Genomic DNA, 18986 nt, shown 5'->3' on the forward strand with positions numbered 1-18986 from the left:
CTTGGCTTTCTGAATGTCCTCTTTTGAAAGGTGTCTATTTAGGTCCTTTGCCCATTTTTTGATTGGATTGTTTATCTTCCTTTTGTTAAGTTGTATGAGTTCCCTATAAATTTTGGAGATTAGGCCCTTATCAGATATGACATTGGCAAATATGTTTTCCCACACAGTGGGTTTTCTCGTTGTTTTGTTGATGGTTTCTTTTGCTGTGCAGAAGCTTTTTATTTATTTATTTTTTTTTAAAATATATTTTATTGATTTTTCACAGAGAGGAAGGGAGAGAGATAGAAAGCTAGAAACATCGATGAGAGAGAAACATCGATCAGCTGCCTCAGCTGCCTCCTGCACATCTCCCACTGAGGATGTGCCCGCAACCCAGGTACATGCCCTTGACCGGAATCAAACCTGGGACCTTTCAGTCCGCAGGCCGACGCTCTATCCACTGAGCCAAACCGGTTTCGGCGAAGCTTTTTATTTTGATGCAGTCCCATTTGTTCATTTTTTCTTTAGTTTCAAGTGCCCTAGGAGCTGTATCAGTGAAGAAATTGCTTCGGCATATGTCTGAGATTTTGTTGCTTTTGGATTCTTCTAGAATTTTTATGGTTTCCTGTCGTACATTTAAGTCCTTTATCCATTTTGAGTTTATTTTTGTGTATGGTGTAAGTTGGTGGTCTAGTTTCATTTTCTTGCATATATCTGTCCAATTTTCCCAACACCATTTGTTGAAGAGACTATCTTGGCTCCATTGTATGTTCTTGCCTCCTTTGTCAAATATTAATTGAGCATATTGGTTCGGGCCGATTTCTGGGCTCTCTATTCTATTCCATTGATCTATATGCCTATTCTTGTGCCAGTACCAGGCAGTTTTGAGAACAGTGGCTTTGTAATACAACTTGATATCTGGTATTGAGATCCCACCTACTTTGTTCTTTTTCAGGATTGCTGCAGCTATTCAGGGTCTTTTTTTATTCCAGATGAATTTTTGGAAAGTTCGTTCTAGATCTCTGAAGTATGCTGTTGGTATTTTAATGGGAAGTGCGTTGAATTTATAGATTGCTTTGGGTAGTATGGACATTTTAATGATGTTGATTCTACCAATCCATGAACACGGTATGTTCTTCCATCTGTTTATGTCTTCCTCTATATCTTTTTTCAACATCCTGTAGTTTTCTGAGTAGAGGTCTTTTACCTCTTTAGTTAAGTTTATTCCTAGGTAGCTTAATTTTTTTGGTGCAATGGTAAATGGGATTGTTTTTATAATCTCTCTTTCTGAAAGTTCATTATTGGTGTATAGAAATGCCTCAGATTTCTTTGGATTAATTTTGTATCCTGCTACATTGCCAAATTCATGTATTAAGTCTAGTAGCTTTTTGATGGAATCTCTAGGGTTTTGTATGTATAATATCATGTCATCTGCAAATAAGGACAGTTTTACTTCCTCTTTTCCAATTTGGATGCCTTTTATTTCTTCTTCTTGCCGAATTGCAATGGCTAACACTTCCAGTACTATGTTGAACAGGAGTGGTGAGAGGGGGCATCCCTGTCTTGTTCCTGTTCTTAGGGGAAATGGTGTTAGTTTTTGTCCATTGAGTATGATGTTGGCTGTGGGCCTGTCATATATGGCTTTTATTATGTTGAGGTATGATCCTTCTACTCCCACCTTGCTGAGAGTTTTTATCAAAAATGGGTGTTGAATTTTGTCAAATGCTTTTTCTGCATCAATTGATAAGACCATGTGGTTTTTTTCTTTCAATTTGTTTATGTGATGTATCACGTTTATTGATTTGCGGATATTGTACCATCCTTGCATCCCTGGGATAAATCCTACTTGGTCATGGTGTATGATCTTTCTGATGTACTGCTGGATCCGATTTGCTAAGATTTTGTTGAGGATTTTGCCATCTATGTTCATGAGGGATATTGGCCTGTAATTCTCTTTCATTGTGTTGTCTTTACCAGGTTTTGGTATTAGAGTGATGCTGGCTTCATAGATTGAGCTTGGAAGTGTTCCTTCCTCTTGAATTTTTTGTAGTAGTCTGAGGAGGATAGGTTTTAGTTCTTCCTTGAATGTTTGGTAAAACTCCCCTGTGAAGCCGTCTGGTCCTGGGCTTTTGTTTGATGGAAGCTTTTTGATGACTGCTTCAATTTCTTCCATGGTTATTGACCTGTTGAGATTTTTAGATTCTTCCTGATTGAGTTTTGGAATGTTGTATTTTTCTAGGAATTTGTCCATTTCCTCCAGGTTGTCTAGTTTGTTGGAGTAGAGCTGTCCATAGTATTTTTTAACAATCATTTGTATTTCTGTGGGGTCTGTTGTTATTTCGCCTCTATCATTTCTGATTTTGTTTATTTGGGTCCTCTCTCTCTGCTTCTTGGTGAGTCTGGCTAGAGGTTTGTCAATCTTGTTTATCCTTTCAAAGAACCAGCTCTTGGTTTCATTGATTTTCTGTATTGTTTTTTTGGTCTCTATGTCATTTATTTCTGCTCTAAGCTTTATTATCTCCTTCCTTCTGCTCACTCTGGGGTTTTCTTGTTGCTCTCTTTCTAATTCTTTGAGTTGTAGAGTTAGATGATTTACTACCAAAAATTATATATTTTAAATGTATACATATAATTATGTAAGTGCCCAGGAAACAGTATGAAAGAGAATACTCCAAATTGATAACAGTGGTTACCTCTGAGGGAAAGACCAGAAATGGAGGGAGGATTTTTCAATTAATCTTTATTATTAGAGTATTTTACCAAAAAACAATGCAAGAAAAAGACAGAGAGAAAGAAGGAGAGGAGGGTGAGGAGGAGAAAGAGGAAAAAAGGGAGGAGAATGGATATTTTTTTAAGAGCAAAAGAATATGTTTTTGTCCAATACTGGAAAAACAGGATTTGGTTTCATTGATTATTTTTAATATTGTTGCTGAAGTTATGATTGGTGAAGTAGTGCAATAGATCTAATATCCAGTCTTTAACTTGAAAATCTGTATTGTAAACTTTGAATCACTATGAGCTCAAGCAAACAATTTAAATTCCATGTGCATTGTCTTCCAGCTCTAAACCAGGAGAAATAATCCCCCTAAAAAGGATGTTGGAGGAGAAAAATGACAGGTGTAGGCAAAAGAACTGAACTCTTTAGAATTTTATGTAAACATAAGATAGGATGCTGCGATATAATCTCTACATATAAGCATAAACTAACAGACACCAGGTGCTGTTGCATGAGATTTACCAATTTAAATGTGAAAATTATTGTTTAGGGTAATCTTGCATTGTTCTTAAGTCAGTATTGTAAAAAAAAAACAACTGTCAGTAATTTCCATTTCAGATTTCAGAAAGCCTCCTTTCAGATATAAATTGAATGTGTAACCATTATTTTTAGTGCCAAAAAACACAGTGGTGTTGTCCCCTTGGAAATCTTCAATTAGTAGCACATATTATCCTAATTAGGTGAAAATAATAATTTAAGAAAGTCTATCGATTAATGTAAAAGCTAGATATCATCCGAGTGTATTTCCAGATGCCCGTAAATTGTTGGAAAGCTGAGTCTGACTTTCCCCTCTGATAGAGTTTTCAAAGAGGTCAGGGTACGTTTTACCATAGTGTCTAGCAATGTGAGTTTATTCAGACCTTTTGGCAGACATTCTTGCACACTCCGGCTAAATCAATGAATCATCCATTGTTGGCCAGCTCCACTCCCAGTGGCTACGAGATTTCTTTCAAGCATACTGAGGCTTCATTCTGCGTGGTCTGTGAAAAGGGCAAAATGTATTACATTTTAAAATGCCACCTCTGTCTCAAATTAGTAATTAAACCTTTGCCCAGATCTTGAATATTGGGGCAATGGGAAAGCCGGTGCGCAGCTGGGACACTGTCTACTTGGGAAAATACAGGAGAAAAGCTGCCTGCTCATAACTCTTCAAAAATATGTGTGAGGAGGAAATGGAAACATTTAAAAAGTGGACACAGATACCAAAAACTTCTCAACTGGGAAGGGTTAAACTCTTCAAGAAATATAATGTGTGTTTGTTCTTATATGTTTCAATTTTTCATCATTTCTCTTTGAGTCATAAAGACTTGCTTTGTAAATTAGCATGTTATTTTACAGCTTTGATGTACTTTTTTAAATGTAAAAATAAAAAAATACCATAAAAGAATGGAATGTAATTTTTTTTTTCAGTTTGTACTTTATGGATATATAGAGTATATTATGTCCTATATATATCATTCCTGAATATTTCAAGTTTTAATATATATAATAGTTGTTTTATTTTGTTCTTTTTTGGACGTTGTGATCATTTCACATTACTGAGAATCCCATCGTTTATCACAGAGGTTAATCTTTGATGAGAGGAAAGGGATAATTGAGACGATTTTTAAAAGAGGAAGAGAACATAATGTATCTTAACTTAAAAACAAGGTATTTTTTTATTTAAAAAGTTATTGGATTTGGGTCTATTTCATAGTTCCCTGGGATAAAATTCTATTCCATAAATCTCTCATGAGGATGAAGCTTTCGAGATAGAATGTGGGCTTTAAAGTCCGACAGACCTGGCTGTTCCATGTTCTAGATGGTGTGACCATGAGCAAGTTACTCACCTTCTTTGGAACCCACCCTCCACAGCTGTAACATCAGGCGCACCACCCCAGGTTGCTATGGGGTTCATCTGAGGAAACGCGGCAGCCCTGGCACACAGTGGGCCCTGGGTGAACTTCAGGTCTCAGCTTCTCTAAAACCATCGGAGGCTAATATCAACGTGCTCTTAAGTGCTCACAACCAAACCCTTTGTGTTTTAAGTTGGCAACATTAGTGTTGGCTTAACTTCTCATTTCAACAGAGATGTATTCGATGAGAGGAGGGGGGAGGTCACTCTAAAAGCATACGGAAGAGTCTTGCATGTTGGCCTCCTTTCTTGAAGAGAAACAAACCACTGGTGATTCTTGGCTTCTTGCCTCCTCCCTCTCGAGGGGTCTTCTCCTTCTCGCTGAGGACCCCAGCTTCTTTTAAGACCTCCATTCCAACATGCCGTCTCCAGTTTATTATTCGCTGTTAAAAAAACAGGACTTCGTTGAGGGCCCTTTAATTTCAGCCAAGGATCAAGTATGTCCCCAGCCCAACCTGGAGTAGGGAGTGAACCACACCGTAGTACCAGCCCTGTTCTGTGGATACTGAACATTACTTTTTAAGACTTTAAAGCAAACTTACCAAAAAGGAGGGCCCCTGTTTATATGCTTAAGCTTCCTGACACCTGTATTTGTTTAGAGGCAATATCTCCGTGTCTGTACTAACAATCTGATGATATACTCCCATGATAGAACCAAGTACATTATTTTTACAGCATGATTTTTTATGTCAGGGAAAAACAAGATCTTGTCCCCAGGTGTTTGACTCTTTCCCTCTGTAATCTTAGATACGGTTTAAAACCTGTTTCTTTTAGGTAATCTTTATTATGCTAGGCCAGTGGTCGGCAAACTCATGAGTCAACCGAGCCAAATATCAACAGTACAACGATTGAAATTTCTTTTGAGAGCCAAATTTTTTAAACTTAAACTATATAGGTAGGTACATTGTTATTCACTTAATCAGGGTACTCCTAAGCTGGCCTTTGCTAAAAACGCCCTCAATCTGATTGAGGTACGTTCGCTGAGGTTGACCCCTTCCAACTCTCCCGTCCACACTCGTCTTGTATACTTGTTTCGTCTGTCTCCTTTCGTTCATCCTCCCTATATGTCCAAACCATCTCAACACACCTTTCTCAATCCTCGACACTACATCTTCTTTCACTCCACAACGTGCCCTAAAATTAACTTAATAAACTTTACTTAAAGTTTTAAGTCAACTTCGCACTGTATGTGCGCGCCCGCACCTGGTATTTTGTGGAAGAGCCACACTCAAGGGGCCGCATGTGGCTCGTGAGCCGCGGTTTGCCGACCACTGCCATAGACCAAATGCAATCAAACCCATTTGGCCTATCTACTGAATTAAACTGACGAGAATTGCCAGAATCTCTGTTCTCAGAAAAATGTGAAGGTGCCCCTGCATATGGAAAGAGAGGGGCTCATGTAGCTTCACACTGGTATTCCCCAAAGGACATGCCTGTCCTTGTCAAAAGAAGATAAAACAGTTGAAAATGACAGTGAGGACACCTTAAGGCAGATTGGAGACTCAGTCATTCCCTGGCAAAAATGAAGCAAAACAAAACCCAAAGGAAAGAAATACGGTCTTTACGCCTAAAGAAATGGTGTTCCTCCCAAATAAAGAACATTGGCATACATACACTGACTGAAATCACAGGGGCGGCGTTCAGTAAGAGCACTAAATGGAACAACCCTTGTGGCTTTCTGTTAGAATTTCTCTTTGCAATTATAATTTTTGTGTAATCCAACTTGAGCGGGGGTGGGGAAGGAGAGAGAGAACTTCCCTCACTTTCTAAATCATGGCTCAGTGGTGTGTTATAAAACACCAAGAACGGAAAAGCCATTACGTGGAGTGTAAAGAAATGCTTGAGTCTACAATATCATTGAACTCTTGGAGTCAGTTTCAGCAGACATGGTCGGTATTCCCACAAGAGTCTGGAAAATGAGCTTCTATTTTTTTCTGTCTGGAGTTGCAGTTAGTGTTATTATTTGCTCCGTAGCTCACTCCGGGTCAGACTGTTCTGCAGTAACACAGGTGGATGTTAAAACAGGGAATCTGTTGAAAAGATTGCGGAGGAACTGCTTGCCTAGAGCAATTCTGGATGGCAGTGAGCGATGGTAAGGACAAATGCAGCTCAGTAGTTAGTACCTTCTCTAGCCTGTGGTCCTGCCGGTCAGTCACCTGCAGCCCTTTTGTGTATAATGCGGCTTTGTGTCCTGGTGGCATCCGCTAAGGAGGGGATCCTAGAAATGGAGGTCACTGAATTCTTAATACTTGTGAACTGTAATGTTGCTCTGCATTTTTTTTTTGATCAGCTTTATTTGTGAAATACGATATGCAGTTTTAAAGGAAAATTCCATAATTTTTTTTTCTCTTACGTGGGCTTTAAAATATTTTAGAAATTTACTTTTAAAACCAGTTATGGAAAGATTTCTTTATCTTCTTAAAAGTAGCAGGAGGAATATAGCTATGATTTAAGATATAGAAATTGTTTTTGTATTAACTGAAGTGTTTTATTGTCAGCAATGACATTGTTAAACTGTAACGTGTAAACTTTGCCAAGAGTACAACGTGTCCATTTGTGAGCAGTCACACAAGGGGAACACTATTTTATGCTTCTACCCATTGAATTATTATTCTAGTAAACAACCTGACATAAAATAGACCAAAACTCCCATTTCTTGAAAATGATGTTAAACTACAGATCAGTGGTCCAAAATAAAACTTGAACTGACTTAATACATAATTCAACATGAGAGGGGGAAATAGATCTTTTTCCAACTGAGGAGAGACATAATTTTTTTTTCTTTTGTGAATAACTTATTTTCCCTTTAGTAAGTTTAGGACTTGCCTGAACCACAGCCAGCCTTAAGAATCCCTTTGTTCAGAAATGTCCGATGTTACGCAGACTAAGGAGCAACTTGGGGGTTGAAAAATAGATCCGTATTTCAGTTTCTGACTTGAGGCTATTTTTAAAGAAAAGTGCTGAGAGTTCCAATTGAAAAATTGCAAATGCTCCAGGACACTGTGCCTGGAAATAAGATTCCTGAATAGTGGAGCTTGGGGATGGTTAGGCTGCCCTCACAGCAGTGAGCCTTCCAGTACATCTTAAGTATAGTGTGTCTCGCACGTTTTGAATGGTTCTTCTCAGATTTTCCTTGGATGTAACTTTTTCTGTTTTGTTTTACGTCTTTTCTGTAATTCTGATAAACCCAGGAGTTTACATGTCCACAGGAAAAATTCCCTCAAGCTTGCTATCTTCAGTCTCCAGATCAAACCCTGGGAGGCCGTAAGGGAGGGTCCCAGCCCACTGCCAACACACACAGATCCCTGCTTATCACTCTGGGCAGACGGTCCTCCGTGGGCACTCACACAGCTCTCCAAGAGGGCAGGTGTCTGTGGAGGTTAAACTAATATTTTTAGAGCAAAAACAAGAATTCTGAGATTTTTATTAGTTAATTGTGTTTTCTAGAAAGGAAACTTTAGATCCCCTGTGGTTACCAGAAAAACCCACAAAGCACTTAATATTTGTTATTGAAATTACAGATTTCAGAAGAAATTACCAAATTAACCTGAGTCTAAAATAGTGTGGGAAATTCATATATACTGCCTTTTTAAAAATATTTTGCCTGGGAAACAATTTGGGGTGTCTTCTCATTTGCTGTTAGGCGAAGACTGATTAAGGAAAATATTTCACATTTAGACTCTGGAGGAGAGAAATATGAGGTGAACTTTAAAAGACTAGACTTTCAGGGCATTAAAAAGGAGCTAAGTGCAGAACAGTTTATGAAAATGATTTCTGTCAAATAAGGTAGTAATAGTGCTCTGTCGTTAAATTGCCATAGAGCAATATCTGATTGTACAGTTCAATTACAGAAATTTAAAAATAACTCAAAAACTGCTTATCTTAAAATTGAAAGTAAAGGTGTATTTTAGCCTCAGCCTTTATTTCCTGAAGGTAAATATCAACCATGCCATTCTGCATATGCTATTAGAACTGTCTTCAGTATTTCTGGTTTATTTAACCATTCTCTTGTGTTCCCAAAAAAAACTGAATAAATCCAGGTAAAAAGATGTCAATAATGGAGGATTTCACTTTTGATAAATTTCAAGTTTTCACAGTAGTCTCCCTTCTCTCTTTGAAGCTCTAGGCTCTTGGGAAAAGGAAACATTTCTGTCATCATTTTATTGTTAGCCTGTGACAACTATTTTATCATAGCTGCTTTTAAGTACTCAAAGGCAGTTTCTACACAGCACCGAAAGTTCCAGATGAAAGAGTGGGTCAGTCCAATGTACTCGCAAGTGTTTGCTTTTCAGCCCAATGTTCTGGCATTGCATAAATAAAGCTTCAGAAACCCCAGATACCACAGCTTTTGAAGAATATAATTGCACTGTGGTCATGGATCAGATTCCTGCTTACACTTTTACGTTTTTCATGTAGGTATCATGAGGCTGCACAGATATGTAAAATACAAGGTAGAATCAATCAAAATATGGACAAAAGAAAAAGTAAAAATCAGGTAGAGCCAGGAATGCAATTAATGATATGAATGATATCCACACTGTTATAGACGGGTCACAAGGCCCACTGGCAGCTTTCTAACTGTTCTTACTAGGAGGTGAGCCTGGTAAGTGTTTCAGCCTGCGAAGATCCAGAGATATGGAAAAATCAGTTACTGAGGAGAAGTGAAAGTGGTCTTGTTACTAAGCTCAGAGAGGAATATCCCCTTGGGAGACCGATGTGGGCAGTGTGTGGAGACATAAATAGCATCATCTATCACATTCCTATAGCAGGTGCAACTCACTGAACTCAGTATTGCAGTAGGTGAACCCTTTTTTATTATTGAATTTATTGGAGTGACATTGGTTAGTAAAATTATACAGGTTTCAGGCGTACAATTCTATAACACATCATCTGTATACTGTATTGTGTGTTCACCACTCCAAGTCAAGTCTCCTTCCATCACCATTTATCCCCCTTCACCCTCTTCAACCTCCCCCCACACCCCTTTCCCTCACCATACTCTGGTCTGTGTCTGTGAGGTGGTTTGTTTGCTTTTCTTAATCCCTTCACCTTTTTCACCCAGCCCCCCAGCACCCTCCCCTCTGACAGCTGTCAGTCTGTTCTCTGTGAGCCTGCTTCTATTTTGTTTGTTAGTTTATTTTGTTCATTGTTCCACATATAAGTGAAATCATATGGTGGTACTTGTCTTAATTCAATGTATCTTTCAGAATTTCTGGATGAGTAGACTGTGGGTCCTTCAGGCAATCCTCTCTGATTGTTTTTTATAAATAGTGCCAGTGAGCCCAAGACTTCATTATGGAAAAGTAGCTGGAATACAGCAAAGCAAGGCCAAGATGTTTCCAAAGGGGGAGGAGGGACATCTTTGGGTCTACTCAGGCACATAGACAAAAACATGTGGGGAGCTTTCATGACCCCACAGTTCTGTTCCTTTAACAGGGCTGACATAGATGCCCTCTCAAAAAACTGTAAGGTTCTTTACCTGGACTCCTCATGGCCAAAAAAAAAACACCCACAAAAACAACAAAACTCAATAAAACATGTATTGAATGTAGACAATATTGTTTCCTGGTGTTGACTCCAAGATGAACTATTTGAGAATGCACACCCAGGCAACTAAATATTTCATTTCCCCCAGATTATTACTTATAAGGCAAATAAATAATAAAATAACTTTGACTTTAGGCTATCTGAGCTGTAGTCTCTTGTTTTTGGTTATTGCTTTGTTATTAGTCAGTTTGTCTTATCAGGCCATTCCTAGTTAGGGGGTAAAATAAATCAAATCAGAGTTCTTGGCTTTCTGCTACTATAGCAGAACAAGCATCTGTTTCATCCAAAAACAATATAGGATCCTCTCGCTCCTAAATAGAAAGTTGCATGTGGAGTGCCTTTTTTTCTTTTCCTCTTGTTTCCTTAAAGGAAACCACTGCAGTGAACCATTCTGGTCCAGTGAACCATTCGTGCCAGGAAGTGGCTAATCCCCTTGATCAGCCACATTTTTTAGTGGATTGGCAGGTCATTTTGCCTCAAAAGTAGGAAACAGGTTCCACCTTTTTCTCTTCGCTCAGCAGAGCATGCCCTGTGCCTCTGTTTCTTGTTTCCTTGTGGAATGTCTTGGGACAGGTGGGTGGAGTGGAGGATGGCTCAGTTGGGGTTTTAAATCAGATTCGCCCTGCTGGCCGATGAGGCTGTTCAGCTCTGACGGAAAGTAGGAGGCCTACTTAAAGGTCATTGCCAGTGGACCCTCAACACAGCTGGTATCTGATCCCCATTTGTCCTGTGTCTTTTCCTAATTAGCCATGGGGTAGAGGAGAGGAAATGGGTAGTGATTGGCACCTCTTGTCAAAAGTAAATACGGCTGCTGGGGCAGGAGTAGGTGTGACCTACTGTAGAAGACTATGTGACAGCATTCCTTTCTAGCCTTTGACATCAGGTATAAAGTTGACTTGAATTTCTTTTTTCTATGAAAAATTATAAAGACATTTCTGGGGGAGTTTTTTATTGTTAGTAATGTAAAAGTTCTTCTTTTGCCATTGTCTCTGAACGGTATTAGCATAACTGGAATAGACATTTTTGGTATTTTATCATGCTGATCCTACTGCCTGAAATGCTCTCCTACCTTCCCTGCTTCCATGCCCTTTTGGGGGGCCTAATTCCAACTCCAGCTAGAACATGTGTTCCCTGAGGTCAGGGAGTTCAAAGTAATCATCTTTGTATCATATAATTCATTCATCCCTTACTCATTTATCCATTAAAAAAAACATAACACCCCAACATCTGGTTAGCATCTCTTATCTGGTAGGCAGCCTGCCAGGCCCATGGAGATGCCACTATCAACATGGGAGCAGAGACTGTCTTCACGGGGCTCACAGTCCATGGTGAAGACCTCATGGCAAGAGGATTTCAATTAAGTAACTAGAGCCCTGAGCACAGGCCTGACACAGCATCAGCCAGTCGACACACATCTGCTCAGTGGACCAATGAATCAGTAGTGATGGAAGCGGCACATGGTCAGTGTTCTCAGTTTTTCATGTGGATGGTCTGGCTTCGCAGACTAACACTTAATAGTAAATAAATAATATTAAGTGAACATTTGCTGTGGGTAGGGCACCTTGCTAAATGCTCTATATACATGCACCATTTTATTCATCTCAACAACCCTGTCAAGTAAAAACACCCTGTAATGTCCATTTTACAGATGAGGTAACCGAGGCTCAGAGTGTAAGGAACTTGCCCAATCAATGAGCAACTATCAGAACAAGGGTTTGAACCAAGTCCAAAGCTTGTAAATTCAAGCCCTTTGTTGTACAGCCTTTGGGAGTTGTCCGTTTGAATTCTTTTTAGTGAATCATGGGCCAGGGCAACCTTAACAAAGAAGCCATCTATCAGTAAGGAAACTATTCTATTGAAAGTAGATAAAAAATATCTTTGTCAGGAGCCCAGTGAACGTAACACTTTCTGCTTTTTGTCATTTTCCAGAGAGCCAGTGATTATCTATCCTAGAATGGTTGTATCTGCTAGGAATTTTCTGGGTGTTACATCCAGATAAGTTAAAGAAGAGATGCCTAGGATTCTCATAATGAAATTGTCAGGAATTTTTAAACATAAAGTATAATTCTATACTTTACTAAGGGACCTAATGATTCTGGACAACACATTTATAAATAGAACAAGGGGTACGGGGTAAGGGGTCACTATTTATAAATAGGAACAAGGAACTGAGGCAAATGAAGTGTGTTGCTTCCAGTTTGATTTCTAAAGGAAAACATGAGCATGGCTAATATTATTTGTATATAATTACTTTTCACTCACCCACTCAGGTTATTTCTATAATCTTAGAGTTTATAATATTTACTGTCTGTTTATATTACTGGGGTTTGCAAAGCTAGTGTTCAGCAGGAATTAGGATTCCCCCCCCCTTAAGAATAGTAGTAACAGTAGCTAAAATAGAGTTTTCTATGTGCCAGGCACTGTACTAAGGCTGTTACATGCATTGTTTCATTGAATCGTCACAGCAAACCTACGAGACAATCACTATTATAAACTCCACTTTAAAAACAAGCACTCAAAAGTTGGAGAAATTAAATAATAGCTCCAGGTTAGGGAACCAGGAGAGGTAGATAGACTAATATTGCAAGGCCACACAACTAACATGTACTTGATGTTATACTGAAAGTGCAGTCTGGCCGATTCCAATGACCACGAACTCAGTTCCTCTCCGAGGCAGCCTCCATGCAAGGCTGGCCTAATGGACACTAAACTGATTCTATGGAAGGCCTTGTCATCCAAAATACAGTTTTCCCAGCAGCAAAATGATTTGAGGAAGAGGCTGGTACTAATTTGATAATATACATTTAAAATGTGTTTTGAAATGAGATAGCTCTCCTAAAAGTAAATTGTTAAAGAGCACAGTCATTAAGATAAAATTTAGTACCTATTTTACTGATCCTTTATTTTCTTCTAAGATGTTTCTGGTTCTCTTCACCAGGCCTAAATGGAATGTTCCCCCCACTACCAACCCACCCCCGAGCCATTCTGAATTTGTTCAAGTTAGAAAAGCTCCCTGGATGTAGCTCTAGTTTCATGCTTCCAGCTGCCTTGTTCTGTGCCAGCGTCTTGGACTCCTTCAGCAAAGGTGCTCTGGCATGCCAAGGCTGTCTTATTCAGGAGCTTAAACAGATACTCCAGAGGAGAAGAGGACAAGAATAAGCAGCAATTATTAACTGTGCTTCTGGGTATCTATTAATTATCATACAATAGTTAAATTTGCTTATTAATCACTTTGCTACAGGTCCATCTCCCAAATATATTCCAGAGACAGACTACTGTATAGGTACAAACGTCCTCCTTAATTAGTTTCCAAGCTCTGTTAATGCTGACAGTTATATTTAGAGCACAGCATTGTAAGTAACATTTAAATAAACGCGCACAGTGTAGCACGTGCGCTGTCCACTCCCTCTCATGCTAACATGACCAGTGTCACCAAGAGTCACGATACTTGTTCTTAACAGACGTATTTCTAGACTATATATTTATTTGCTAAAGGGGGGAAATGTTGGCCCTCATTATTTTAATGAGAAAAAATGCCATTCAAGTTGTGAGAAATTATATAATATTGGCACAGAAGTTGTCAGGAAAGCAGAGGCACCATGTTAAAGTGTACAGGTTGGTGCCTTCCTCTTCTACCCATGTAAGCCTATAGGAATTTCCTTTTTGCTGGAAACAATTAGGACACTGAATGAATTATACAAAATAGTGGTTTCCAGACAGTATACAACTGGAAGTACTGGACTGTGATCCCTGACGGAAGAAAAACAAATGACGTGAGGTTTACAGTTGTCCCAGCTTACTGTCTGGAGGCAGTTTCCAGCCACAGAAGAGGGAAAGGGAACAGACTAGAGCCTGGTCTTGCTGAGCTGAAAGGACAAAGATCACAATTTGGAGAGTCTAATGTGGTAACATTTTCAGGATGAAGTGCTGGAGATGATGGAGCATCAGAGAGAGAGCATCCTAGGGGGCTGAGAAATTGTTCCTCTGTCTTTGGCTGAGAATTGATCTGTGCATGCGTAAGAGAAACTGCCTAACACTAAAGAAAGAACCATGAGATTTAAGAAGCAATTGGTGGGAGAAAATACTTTATACATTTATAATAAAGTTTCAAATGTTATGTAAGCTTTGGCTTTTAAACCAATTAGATTTCTGTTGTTTTAGAAAATTACTAAACTTTATTATTACTAAAATTACTAAATTTTGCTACAAAATTTTTTTTATTTTTATCCAAGTTTATTCTTACTCTGGCTACAGTGTGTATAATGAATTGGAGAGGGGAATGCCTCAGGAGAAGCCAGTTTCCAGGGGGCTTTCTAATTGTTCCGGCAGTGTGGAATGAGGCCATATTTAGGAAGTCGCAGTGCACTTGGGTTTAAGAGCCCTTCCAGTGGTAGAAATGTGGAGAAGGGTGAGGATTTCAGGAGGTGTCAGAGATGACTCTAGGTTCCAAGCTTGGTGACTAAGAGAACAGTGATGGCATTGACTAAGTTGGAAATGAAGGATGTCAGCAGGTTTATGGGAAAGATGAGTTCAGAAAGATGAGCACATTGAATACAGGGTACAAAGAAGAAAAAGAAAGTCAACAGAAGTTTAGTAGTTCCGAGTGAGGGTGTCACATAGCTCTGGAGGCAGATGCTTGAAAAAGCTACATAAGCTCTCAGTGCCTCAGTTTCCTTTTCTGTAGAAGGGTGTAGAAATAGCATAGACTTCATGGATCTTTAAGAAGTTTGAATATAAAGTCATCCAGATGGAACAAGTGCATCGAAGGGCCTCATCTTTGCATGCAGCGATTTGGCCGTTGTTATTGGTGGGAGAGCAGTGCTAAGGACATATGGGAAGAGCACTGAACTATAATAGCTGGTGACTTTGAACCAGATATTCAGCTGGACCTCAGTTTGTTCATCTGTGAAAACAAGGGATTGGATAATTCTCTATGAGGCCCTTTATAGCTCTTACACCATGGTATGATTGTGTTGAATCTAAAAGAAAACCTTGATACCGATAAGCCATAATGGAAATAATTCCATCACAAATAATGGAACAATCAATGACATTCAACACATTTTAGTACCTTTGTGTCCAGCCTAAAACATATTTTTTTTGCATTTAAAGCACAGTAAAAAAAATTTAGTCATGGTAAAGTTAAAAAAGATTTTTGAAATTCATCTCTGGAGTTTTTTTAAGTTTTATAATTTCAACTGTACCTCATTCTAATGGCTCTTTCTGCTCACCTGCCACAATAAATTGTCTTCAGGTTTCAGATAAATGCAGGGTTCTGTTATGCTTGTCTTATTGATGTCACAAAACATCTGTCTGGATGTTTACTTCATTTGCAAGAATAGAGTATTTCATTTGCCAGAATTTTCACTTGTTAAAAAGAATCCCAGGTTCTAAAGACAGGGTACTAATTTCCTATTTTTTATAAGCTTTTGAGAGTATAGTGCAAACCTCTTCCAATTAAATTTCTAGAAATTGTTATTAATAGGACCATGGTAAGCACATAAACAAAGCTTATTTCCACTTGGTATGTTTGGGGAAAAACTTATGAGGAAATAGCCTTTAAGGAGAAAATACAAAAGGGCTTCTTCTTAATAGCACACCTGCTCCATCACTTTGCCTTTAATAGGAGAGATTTAATTCATTCTCATTAACTTCTTTTATCTGTTACTAGAGGCCTGATGCACGAATTCATGCACTGGTGGGGTCCAGCTGGCCCGCCCCGATTGGGGCGACAGGCTGGTTGGGGGGAGGGGCCATGGGCAGTTGGCGGGTCAGCCCCACTCTCAATCAGGTGGGGGGGCCTATCAGGGACAGCGCTGGCCGGGGGGCAGGGCTGAGGGTGGTTGGCCTGCCGGCCCCGCCCCCTGGCCGAACTTCCAGTTGAACTCCCAGTCAAACTCCCTGTCAAGGGGACAATTTGCATGTTAGCCTTTTATTATATAGGATGGTTATCAACATTTGAATATTAAAATCACCCACCCACGTGTATTAAACAAAATTATTTTTCACTTATGTCCTTTATAAGTTGCAATATGCAGAATATGGTTGAAATAAGCAGATGAAATCCAATAGGTCATCTATAAAAATCTGATCACTTTATTACCTCATATTCATGCTGACAATGTCTTTCATATGACATGTTTTGTATTCACTTTAGATACATTTTCAAGATGTTCAGCTATCAGAAATTAGAAGCCAAATAGAAAAACTTGGTCACAGTTTACACTATATATTTTCCAATTTTTCATGTAGGCAGGCTTCAAATATTTGTGAAGAAAACAGTGTACTTGAGAAGCCAATCTTCAATGCTCAGATTATTCAAAAGGCTTACTGAATGTGTGTAATGTGTGCATAAATGAGAGAGAGACATGTTTACTTCATGAAAGAAAATCTGGCAGATGTGACTAGCTTTGATGTTTAAAAATTTTTATCAATTGAAAACCACTTGGACCATTAACTCTGCATTGTGTGGAAAATGCTAAAAATGCCACCAAGGAGGGTCCCCTCACTGTTGTCTTCCAATGCCAAGCCACCTTCATTCTGTGGTCTGTGGTTTTGTGCAGTGGCTGAAGCTTCCTTATTTGATGCCATGAAAGGTGAAATCCCAGCGAATATGAAAACTGTATGTGAAATCTGGTCATTTGTACTTCAGTCTAAGAAGACCATTTAAATTTACATATATACTAGGGGCCCAGTGCATGAATTTGTGCACCTTGAAAGGAACTATGGGCCGCGAGGCTGCAGTAGGCACAGGGGCGGGTCTTGGCCCATCCTCCGTGCCCCCGCCCAGCCCCTCGCACCACGGCCCCTGGTCACCTGTCTGCCAGCAGCCCCGCTCCCACCACCACTGCTCCCACACTTTGACGGTGCTGGCCCCGCTTGCACCCACTGAAGGCGTGAAGTAATTGGGGCCAGTGCCAGCAACGGGTGTGAGTGGCAGCTGCTGCCCTAATCGCCCCTCAGGAGGGGGAGGTGGAGAAACCCTCAGGGGCGATCAGGGCTGGCAGCCTCCGCTTACACCCACTGATAGTGTGAGCAGGGCCGGTGTGAGCGGCAGCTCTGGCACCAGCAGCAGGTGCGAGCTGGGCCGTCACCAGCAGTGGGTGCGAGAGGTGGCTGCTGACCCCAATCTACCCTCAGGAGCAGGGGGAGGTGGAGAAGCCCTGAGGGGCGACTGGGGCCGGCAGCAGGTGCAAGCGCCGGGTGGGACCATGACGCCCAGGAGCAAAGAATTTTCAGTAACCACCAGAAGCTCGCCCCAATGACAGCAACCTGTGCCCCTCCTTGGTTTGGTGTCCCCGCTTGCCTGCTCCACCATCCCACCACGGCCAACGCCTACTATGTTCCGCACATGCCTCCTGGTGGTCAGTGCATGTCATAGAGACCGGTTGTTCAGTTGTTTGGTTGTTCTACCGTTGGGTCTATTTGCATATTAGCCTTTTATTACATAGGATAATTAATAATATGTTAATTTACTCTCCAACTTTTTAAGTGGGATCAACTATTTATTAGTAGTTTTAACCTTGACTTTTGTCTCAAAACATTTCTACTGAGCCAGGAATCTTGTTATACTTTACTAGTAAGTAAGTGGATTTAGTTCTAGCCTTGCTTCTGCCCCCATGCATGGGGAGAGTTACTTACACCTGGTGGGACTTGGTCTCCTGCTCTGTACGACTACTGAGTTCTCTTCTGATTTTAATGTTCCATGATTCTGTGAGTTATATCCTGTGTTAGTTTCTTTTCATTTAATTCTCCAGTCCAGAAACTTACCACACATATATCTTCATCTACCTTTGACATCTATTAGGTGATCAATAAATATTTGTTAAAGTAATGGTGTGTTTTGGTGTTTCTGATGGGTTGTGAAATTACTGTAATTTCCCAGCATTTTATATTGGGCTATTACTCATTTTTATTTTTGTTGAATCATATTATTGTTGCTTTAACATTTACTTTCTCTTTGCTATGGCTTTGTGCATGATTTAGAGTTGGTTTTTATGTGTTCTCACTAAGGTGTTTCAGAGAGGAAAAATTCTTTCACTATACCTAATCTTGGTCACTCTGAAAAGATAGATACAAATATTTTTATAATCATAAAACAATCCAGAAAATGAATTTTACTTTCATGCAGCTTGACTTTGCTGGTGGAAAAAAAGAAGCATTCTGAGTTCATTGGCAGGTTATTCCAAATCAGTTGCTCTATGGAAAGAAATGTTACCCCAACTCTCCCCGTTAGAAAACTGTCCAGATAGAGGCAAATATTTGGTACTCTGAGCTTGTGGAGACCTATCCTTTCTTCTAAGGCTCTTTGATGGTTGTACCAAATAGAAAAAAATTATAGGAAAATAATTGTTTTCTGTTTGATGAAAGAATTTTAAAATTAAAGCATTTGTTTTCTTAACATTAATGCATAATTCCCATTATCCATTTTCAATTAATCTTTTAATGCCAGCTATACTAACTAAATTAGTTACCAGGTAAACAATGTATGTAGCATATAATTTCTCTTAAAAAAATGCCTAATCCTATAGGATATATATTCATTTTTATATTTTTTCAGTATTTAACACTCTAATACAATATTAATACACAATTTACAATGAAGAGACAGTTATGCTAGTAAAAAGCAAGCTTTAAAGCATTTAATTCATTGTATATTATGATTTGTTCTGAGAGACTAACTCAAGATTTATAACATTCCATTTTGAGCCCTAGAATAAATGAAGGGCAAGGAAGCCAAAACTTCCCTGGTGTTGAGGAAAAACCCTTGCTTCCTAACTTCCTATGAAT

The 18986-nt window shown here is 39.4% G+C and overlaps 1 protein-coding gene across 8 annotated transcripts in view; it reads left to right on the forward strand.

Moving 5' to 3' along the window:
* The window catches only part of DDAH1 (dimethylarginine dimethylaminohydrolase 1), a 246329-nt gene that overhangs the window by 165303 nt on the left and 62040 nt on the right, over positions 1 to 18986 (forward strand). Inside the window, exon 1 of one of the 8 annotated variants that reach the window (XM_059688999.1) lies at positions 6718 to 6741. The exons of the other annotated variants lie outside the window; for them this stretch is intronic. Coding sequence (XP_059544982.1) covers positions 6739 to 6741 — 3 coding nt within the window. The 5' untranslated portion in view covers positions 6718 to 6738. Of the gene's footprint in view, positions 1 to 6717; positions 6742 to 18986 lie in introns of those variants that run through there. 8 annotated transcript variants of the gene reach the window in all.

The sequence above is a fragment of the Myotis daubentonii genome, chromosome 3, assembly GCF_963259705.1.
Source record: "Myotis daubentonii chromosome 3, mMyoDau2.1, whole genome shotgun sequence".
Taxonomy (NCBI): Eukaryota; Metazoa; Chordata; class Mammalia; order Chiroptera; family Vespertilionidae; genus Myotis; species Myotis daubentonii.